This window comes from Triticum urartu, unplaced genomic scaffold (genome assembly GCF_003073215.2).
Source record: "Triticum urartu cultivar G1812 unplaced genomic scaffold, Tu2.1 TuUngrouped_contig_5559, whole genome shotgun sequence".
In the NCBI taxonomy this organism is placed as follows: domain Eukaryota; kingdom Viridiplantae; phylum Streptophyta; class Magnoliopsida; order Poales; family Poaceae; genus Triticum; species Triticum urartu.
Genome location: NW_024116243.1, coordinates 1,453 through 11,153, shown reverse-complemented (window position 1 = coordinate 11,153; position 9,701 = coordinate 1,453). Strand labels below are relative to the sequence as shown.

The 9,701-nt window shown below is 40.3% G+C and overlaps 1 protein-coding gene across 1 annotated transcript; it reads left to right on the top strand.

Moving 5' to 3' along the window:
* The first annotated feature begins 3,589 nt into the window (after positions 1–3,589).
* LOC125529374 (protein PELPK1-like) lies at positions 3,590–4,411 on the top strand. Its single transcript, XM_048693790.1, has one exon. It carries the CDS (start codon positions 3,699–3,701, stop codon positions 4,131–4,133), a length of 435 nt encoding a protein of 144 aa, XP_048549747.1. The 5' UTR covers positions 3,590–3,698; the 3' UTR covers positions 4,134–4,411.
* Positions 4,412–9,701: the final 5,290 nt, after the last annotated feature.

Sequence of the window (9,701 nt, the reverse complement as noted above, 5' to 3'; positions counted from 1 at the left end):
TGTTGAATTAATGATATGTCTAAAATGTATCTATAACTTTTTATTGTTTCATACTATTATATTATCACTTTTCTATACTTTATAACCTTTTATATTATTATTTTTGGACTAACCTATTAATTAGTGCCTAGTGCAAGTTGTTGTTTCTGTATTTTTTTGTCTCGCAGGAAATCAATATCTACAGAGGTCAAAATACCTTGCCGATTTAATACGTTTTATTTTCGGGCAACGAAGGACCGAGGAAGCTTTGTGGGAGATCGAGAGGACCTACAGGGAGCCCACGTAGCTGGGGGTAGGATGCGCCCCTAGGTCATGTGGGGCCCACCTACACCGTCTTACGTCTACTCCAGTGCCATAAATTCCTATAAATAATGAAACCCTCTAGGATATTTTCATACAATTTGATGTTGCAAGTTCTTGTTTCACGAATATCCAATCTGGAAGTCTATTCCGGTGTTTTGCTGGAGGGGGGATCCATTGTTGGAGGCTTATTTATCAATCTTGCTGCCTCCATGACCATGTGTGAGTAGTCTCATTGGGACCTTAGGGTCCAAGTAGTAGCTAGATCTCTCTCTCTCTCTCTCTCTCTCTCTCTCTACCATGTTCATGTGAGTTGCTTCACATGATCAGGATCAATTCGATGTAATCGGTGGTCTGTTTGTTGGGATATGATGAATTGTCACTTTATGATCAGATTGCTTATTGAAATCAATTGAATCTTTTGAGGTTTTCTTGTAGTATAATTAAATAGTTTTGCATGCTCTCCGATCTATATATCTTCTCTGGCAAATTCGATGGATATTATTCAAAGGGAGTGGTGCTTTGTAGTGGGTTCAATCTTGCGGTGCTCTAACCCAATGACAATAAGGGCAACGACATGTAGTGTATTGTTGCTATTAAGGATAAAATGATGGTGTCTCGTCATATTGATTGATGGTTTATTGTCTATGTTATGTCATCTTGCTTATTGTGATGCCCTGTTACTTGCAAACTTAATACATCGAGATGCAAAGCTAGATAGCGGTTTGGGGTAGAGTATTAGTTGTAGATGTAGTTGGATTAATGGTCTACTTATCATGGACGTAATGCATATATGAGTTTATGCCATGAATGATAATAATCATAAATAAATATTGTAATTTAATCCACACACAGCCTCAACAAAACCCACACACAGCCACCACATAGCCAGCCCAACTTTGAAAATAAAAACCAACCAACCCGGCCATTACACCCCACTCAAAACCCTTTTTTCTAGCCGGAAGCCCCATAGTGCAAGAACCCGAGAAAGATGCATCCAAGCCTAGGAGAGCTGACTGAAGATGATCATGAGGTGGTGGAGGTGAGGGGTGGTAGGGTGCGGCCGTAGAGAGCAACAGTGGCGAGACTTGGAGGGAGAAGTCTCAGAGGGCACCGACTGCGACATGATACTCGCTGGAGAGTACAGCCGTCGGCTATCAAACAAGATCCCGAAGTCCTGCAACGAGGAGTATGAGGAGGTGTTCCCTAGTGGTAGGAGTCGTACCTTCAACCAAATCATCGCTAGGGCGAGATGGACTGCTAACCTACATCCATAACCAATCAACCAGAGCTCGTTGGATGAGAATTCCTTACCCTTGATGAATCCTGGTGTAATAATCCTCTATGTATGAAATCATCTAGTTTTCTACGGATCCTCTATGTATGAACCCACTGATGCACCTGCTCTTTGTATGGACCCTTAATGAATTCAGTATCAGTGCCTACATGTGTTTAAACAAGTACTTTGGGTATCTTCTTTGGTCACCACAGTCTAACCAAACAGATCGTATGAAGTTTAGCCAAACCAATTGGTTCATCATAACACACCAAACAAGTAACATAATTTAATTTAGTACCACATAAGTATTAATGCCATTGCTAACTAACCTACTATATTCCTAATGTCTTACAATTATGCAGACTGACATTTGCTAAACTACCATTAAATGTAAAGGGTACCTCACTTGGCAATACTTAATTAGTGCTAGGTTAAGTGGCCAGTGATCAAGGAAGCACCAACAAAACAATGTCAATTCTACACTCTATATACCAGTATCACCGCATCATCTACTCTACTCTTCCATTTCAGTTACATGTGCTACATAGACACAATGACAGTTTTTCGAAACAACAAACCACTCCAACAGTTCTACATCTGAAAGTTCAATTCCACAAAATCTTGATCTGCTGATAACTTACCTGCACATAACAACCTGCTACTGGGACCCACCTGTCATAAGCCTACTTAAAACTTAACCATTCGGTCAATAGAGTTTTTTGAAATAACAAAAACAATTTTGTGATAGTTTTTTGAGAATTTTAAAAAGAGGACGTTTCTTTGGAATCCCAGCCCCAAAAGTTGTACTTTTTAGCTATATTCTTTGTTACATTGCATGTCAATGTGAACCCTCTTGAAAACTAAAGGCCAATCTTTCTACGGAGGATATGAAATAGTTAATGGCCTCTTTGATCCATATGAATCTAAAAAAAAACAGGAAAACAAAAGGCAGAACATTGTAACTTGTGAATGGGATTCCAATAGAGTATTGCACTGGTTGAATTTGCACCATATTGTGTGTGTTCGATTATAACATAGGGAATACAAAAATAATCTTTTCAAGCGGTAGTACTAAAAAGAAATATAGTGGAACAAATCCTTAGAAAAAAACTCTATATGGCTCAGCCTACAAAACAAACAACCCACATTGCAAAAAATACTTATGCTGCAGTGTGCAAATTTCTTATGAAATTGTTCTGACAACACATGTCCTAGTTACATAGGTATTATTGTTGGTATTGATGCATATATTTTCCCCCTTGTGGAATTTTCGAATTTCCATCTTCTCTTTTTTTGGGAGAGAAACCATCTTTCCCAATTTTTATAACATTTCAGGAACTTAAGATTTTCCAACCAATAAATTGTGTCGTACTATTGACCTTGTCTGTATAAACTTCAGCACGGTATTGACCTTGTGTGATCTATTCAAAGTCGCCACAAAGGCCTTGTGTGTAGGTCGCCTCTCCCACCGAAAGAATAATCGATCTTTACGAGATACACATGTGTCAAATCTAGGGTTTGATCTCTAGTGAGCTGAGGGTGCAACAACGCTTCTAATCATCTAACCACATATTACAGTTGATTATTTGATCAACTATGGCACATTGATATATACATTTTGTCATCTTATTCGCGAATGAGACAGTGGTGCCGATTTCACCTTGGAGCTTGGAGAAATATCCAAACTGTATATACGCCGAAGATACACAGTAGTGCAGTACTGCCAGAGCAAGGGCACCTTCGCGAGGCACCATGACGACGCCAGTTGAAAAATGATGGCAGGAACGAAACGGTTGAGCAGATCGAAGCTGCAGCGCCGGCCAGCTCCCCTCCTCACCTATACACAGAAAATTGTAGCTATCACCTAGGCCCTAGCTACCTCGACCACACAACACAAAGCGCTACCCTTTTTGGATTGACGACGCTCGCACAAACACTCTCAATCTGGCCAACAACCAACCTAATGTCCTAATCACAACGTTTACCCGGGGATATAAATTGCCAGGCATTGACCCATGTTCATACATCGCAGCAGAGCAGAAGCAACATCTTGCAACCAGCACACCGCACACGTACGAGAGAATACTATCTCTGACTAGTACAACCGCTAGCTCTAGCCATGGCTTCCAGCGCGAGCATGTTGGCCATGATCATGGCGTGCGCGCTCCTCCTGGCCGGCAGCACCTGCAACGCCGCTCGCAACCTGGCCGACACGCCCCCCGCGGCTGCCGCTCCGGCTGCTAGCGCCGTCCCTGGCCTGCCGGCCGTGCCGACCTTGCCTGCCGTGCCCACGGACACGGTCACCCTGATGCCACCCATGCCGTCCGTCACCCTACCCACGGTGCCGCAGGTGACACTGCCGCCCATGCCCTCCATCGTCGTGCCCAAGGCGGTCCTGCCGCCCATGCCCAAGGTCACCCTCCCCACCGTGCCGCAGGTGACCATGGCGCCGATGCCCGCTATTGTCATTCCCAAGGTGACGCTGCCGCCCTTGCCGTTCGTCCCGACTGTGAACGTGCCTATGCCGTTCGCGGCGCCGCCCCCGTCAGCGTAGGCACGTCCACGCAACGGTGCTGTCGCCCTGTCCACATCTACGATAGGGTGCCGTTCGTGTGAGAGTGGCGCCAGGTCACTCCGTGGACACGACGTACATTTTCTTGCATGCAAGCTTGGTGTTTTATATGCGATGTATCACAGACTTCACAGTATCAGTAATTGTTGCCTTTCTTTTACGTCCCAGAGTATATGTATTGGTAGTGTTTGAATGTTGAGAATTTTGTCCCATTGTATGTATTTCTTGATCTTCTTAAATACAATTTACTATTTAAGATATGTTATCTTTGTCTTTTATAACTCTAATAATGAGTGATTGTACAATTGTCTCAGTCCTCTGAGGTGCTGCAAAATATAAGAGAGGTCATCTAGCTCTTTCTGAGCTAACCATTAGGAATTTTGTTTATTTTTTCCTGCACCAAAAGTAATAGTGAATTGCCCAAAAATTTAAAAGTGCAATTGCACCCCAAAAAATGTGACTGAAAAGTTGCAAATTGCACAAAGTAGTGCAATTACAACAAAAGGGATGATAACACGAAATAGTGCAAATTGCATAAGGGAGAGTAATTACAAAAAATGCAATTGCACTAAAATAAAAGTACGATTATACAAAATTTGCGCCAAAATATAAAAATGATTGAACCATACAATAGTGTAACTTCACCGAAAGCGCAAATGCACACAAGATTTTAATTGCTTACAAAAACTAGATTTGCACCTTAAAACTGAAGATGCACAATTTATTCCCATACACGATAGACAAAAACAACTACAAAAGATAGAAAAAATATAGGTGCCAAAGATAAATTAGTGAAACCCATTTGGAAACAAAAATAAACACAAACATTCATATATTTCTTTTGTAGGGGAAACAAACATTAGTAGTACTTCCTCGGTTCCAAATTACTTGATGTTCTCGTTTTATTCTAAATCAACCTTTTTAATGTTTACTATAATCAAGTATATTGAAAAGTATGCTAAGATTTAGAATATCAAATAGGCTGTAATCAAGTAGATATAGTATGCAAATATATTTTGTGAACAATCTAATGAAACTAATTTGGTGCTGTAGATGTTAATATATTTTTATCTAAGCTTATTCAAAGTTAAAAAAATTGACTTAGGATAAAGCTAATACTTGAAACAAGCTGGAACGGGAGAAAATAACAATGCAGCTTGATTTATTTTATTTTCGAGCAAACAATGTAGCTTGATGGTAAGGGCTTACTGACCAAGCTGGCAGTTGGCGGTGTCAAAGCCCAATAAGTTTTTCTTACAGATTCAGAGTTCAATCGGTGAGCATACTCAAAGGGAGTGGCAGATTGCAGATTCAAGGCCCAGTAGGTTTGCACGCTTTTCAAATTATTTTTCTCAAAGCACACAACAAACTCAGATCTAATTGCATAACAGCCACCCAGATTTTAGCAAATCCGCCTGCTAGTTCCTCATGTTTTTCTCAAAAATAAAGAACAACTCGAATAAATGCAGATCAATTAAAAACATAGAGCAACTTGAATATAAGTGCAAATCTGACAGCAGGAAGATTAACAGTCTTTTATTCAAAATCATTCGCGTTGGTTTTAGCAAACCTACATGCTTATTCCTCTTGGCCAAGTCGTCCATTGACAATGGATGCGACAAGGAAAATTTCGAAACTCCGAGTCTTCCTAAAGAAATAGAGTGGGTCACTGTTGGTTTGTGCACGTGTGTTCGATGCGCTTTTGTGATGTCTGCCGCCCCGTCGGCAGGAGCGGGTGTGGTCATGGTGTCTCGAGAATGGGCATGGCCCTGTGGTGCCATTGTTTTACTGATGATTTTATTCTATGAGTTGAGTAATTACAAGTTATTCACCTGCAAAAAAAAAGTTTTAGTGGGTTTGGTCTCATCTGTATCCCTTTTTACCTAGTTTTCCGTAATAAACTGAAAACAATTTTTTAAAACAAAATCTATATAAAAAAATGAGACCAACCCTCGTTGGTTTTTCTTTATAGGAGAAACTCCGTCAGCAAATAACAATGCAGCTTGATTTATTTTATTTTCGAGCAAACAATGTAGCTTGATGGTAATGGCTTACTGACCAAACTGGCAGTTGGCGGTGTCAAAGCCCAATAAGTTTTTCTTACAGATTCAGAGTTCAATCGGTGATCATACTCAAAGGAAGTGGCAGATTGCAGATTCAAGGCCCAGTAGGTTTGCACGCTTTTCAAATTATTTCTCTCAAAGCACACAACAAACTCAAATCTAATTGCATAACAGCCACCTGGATTTTAGCAAATCCGCCTGCTAGTTCCTCATGTTTTTCTCAAAAATAAAGAACAACTCGAATAAATGCAGATCAATTAAAAACACAGAGCAACTTGAATATAAGTGCAAATCTGACAGCAAGAAGATTAACAGTCTTTTATTCAAAATCATTCGCATTGGTTTTTGCAAACCTACATGCTTATTCCTCCTGGCCAAGTCGTCCATTGACAATGGATGCGACAAGGAAAAATTCGAAACTCCGAGTCTTCCTAAAGAAATAGAGTGGGTCGCTGTTGGTTTGTGCACGTGTGTTCGACGTGCTTTTGTGATGTCTGCCGCCCCGCCGCCCCGTCGGCGGGAGCGGGTGTGGTCATGGTGTCTCGAGAATGGGCATGGCCCTGTGGTGCCATTGTTTTACTGATGATTTTATTCTATGAGTTGAGTAATTACAAGTTATTCACCCGCAAAAAAAAGTTTTAGTGGGTTTGGTCTCATTTGTATCCCTTTTTACCTAGTTTTCTGTAATAAACTGAAAATAATTTTTTAAAACAAAATCTATATAAAAAATGAGACCAACCCTCGTTGGCTTTTCTTTATAGGAGAAACTCCGTCAGCAAATAACAATGCAGCTTGATTTATTTTATTTTCGAGCAAACAATGTAGCTTGATGGTAAGGGCTTACTGACCAAACTGGCAGTTAGCGGTGTCAAAGCCCAATAAGTTTTTCTTGCAGATTCAGAGTTCAATCGGTGAGCATACTCAAAGGAAGTGGCAGATTGCAGATTCAAGGCCCAGTAGGTTTGCACGCTTTTCAAATTATTTTTCTCAAAACACACAACAAACTCAAATCTAATTGCATAACAGCCACCTGGATTTTAGCAAATCCGCCCGCTAGTTCCTCATGTTTTTCCCAAAAATAAAGAACAACTCGAATAAATGCAGATAAATTAAAAACACAGAGCAACTTGAATATAAGTGAAAATCTGACAGCAGGAAGATTAACAGTCTTTTATTCAAAATCATTCACATTGGTTTTAGCAAACCTACATGCTTATTCCTCCTGGCCAAGTCGTCCATTGACAATGGATGCGACAAGGAAAATTTCGAAACTCTGAGTCTTCCTAAAGAAATAGAGTGGGTCGCTGTTGGTTTGTGCACGTGTGTTCGACGTGCTTTTGTGATGTCTGCTGCCCCGTCGGCAGGAGCGGGTGTGGTCATGGTGTCTCGAGAATGGGCATGGCCCTGTGGTGCCATTGTTTTACTGATGATTTTATTCTACGAGTTGAGTAATTACAAGTTATTCACCCGCAAAAAAAAGTTTTAGTGGGTTTGGTCTCATTTGTATCCCTTTTTACCTAGTTTTCCGTAATAAACTGAAAACAATTTTTTAAAACAAAATCTATATAAAAAATGAGACCAACCCTCGTTGGCTTTTCTTTATAGGAGAAATTCCGTCAGCAAATAACAATGCAGCTTGATTTATTTTATTTTCGAGCAAACAATGTAGCTTGATGGTAAGGGCTTACTGACCAAACTGGCAGTTACCGGTGTCAAAGCCCAATAAGTTTTTCTTACAGATTCAGAGTTCAATCGGTGAGCATACTCAAAGGAAGTGGCAGATTGCAGATTCAAGGCCCAGTAGGTTTGCACGCTTTTCAAATTATTTTTCTCAAAGCACACAACAAACTCAAATCTAATTGCATAACAGCCACCTGGATTTTAGCAAATCCGCCTGCTAGTTCCTCATGTTTTTCTCAAAAATAAAGAACAACTCGAATAAATGCAGATCAATTAAAAACACAGAGCAACTTCAATATAAGTGCAAATCTGACAGCAGGAAGATTAACAGTCTTTTATTCAAAATCATTCGCATTGGTTTTAGCAAACCTACATGCTTATTCCTCCTGGCCAAGTCGTCCATTGACAATGGATGCGACAAGGAAAATTTCGAAACTCCGAGTCTTCCTAAAGAAATAGAGTGGGTCGTTGTTGGTTTGTGCACGTGTGTTCGACGTGCTTTTGTGATGTCTGTCGCCCCGTCGGCAGGAGCGGGTGTGGTCATGGTGTCTCGAGAATGGGCATGGCCGTGTGGTGCCATTGTTTTACTGATGATTTTATTCTATGAGTTGAGTAATTACAAGTTATTCACCCGCAAAAAAAAGTTTTAGTGGGTTTGGTCTCATTTGTATCCCCTTTTACCTAGTTTTTCGTAATAAACTGAAAACAATTTTTTAAAACAAAATATATATTAAAAAATGAGACCAACCCTCGTTGGCTTTTCTTTATAGGAGAAACTCTGTCAGCAAATAACAATGCAGCTTGATTTATTTTATTTTCGAGCAAACAATGTAACTTATTGGTAATGGCTTACTGACCAAACTGGCAGTTGGCGGTGTCAAAGCCCAATAAGTTTTTCTTACAGATTCAGAGTTCAATCGGTGAGTATACCCCAAGGAAGTGGCAGATTGCAGATTCAAGGCCCAGTAGGTTTGCACGCTTTTCAAATTATTTTTCTCAAAGCACACAACAAACTCAAATCTAATTGCATAACAGCCACCTGGATTTTAGCAAATCCGCCTGCTAGTTCCTCATGTTTTTCTCAAAAATAAAGAACAACTCGAATAAATGCAGATAAATTAAAAACACAGAGCAACTTGAATATAAGTGAAAATCTGACAGCAGGAAGATTAACAGTCTTTTATTCAAAATCATTCACATTGGTTTTAGCAAACCTACATGCTTATTCCTCCTGGCCAAGTCGTCCATTGACAATGGATGCGACAAGGAAAAATTCGAAACTCCACGTGTGTTCGACGTGCTTGTGTGATGTCGCCCGCCCCGTCGGCAGGAGCGGGTGTGGTCATGGTGTCTCGAGAATGGGCATGGCCCTGTGGTGCCATTGTTTTACTGATGATTTTATTCTATGAGTTGAGTAATTACAAGTTATTCACCCGCAAAAAAAAGTTTTAGTGGGTTTGGTCTCATTTGTATCCTTTTTTACCTAGTTTTTCGTAATAAACTGAAAACAATTTTTGAAAACAAAATCTATATAAAAAAATGAGACCAACCCTCGTTGGCTTTTCTTTATAGGAGAAACTCCGTCAGCAAATAACAATGCAGCTTGATTTATTTTATTTTCGACCAAACAATGTAGCTTGATGGTAATGGCTTACTGACCAAACTGGCAGTTGGCGGTGTCAAAGCCCAATAAGTTTTTCTTACAGATTCAGAGTTCAATCGGTGAGCATACTCAAAGGAAGTGGCAGATTGCAGATTCAAGGCCTCGTAGGTTTGCACGCTTTTCAAATTATTTTTCTCAAAGCAC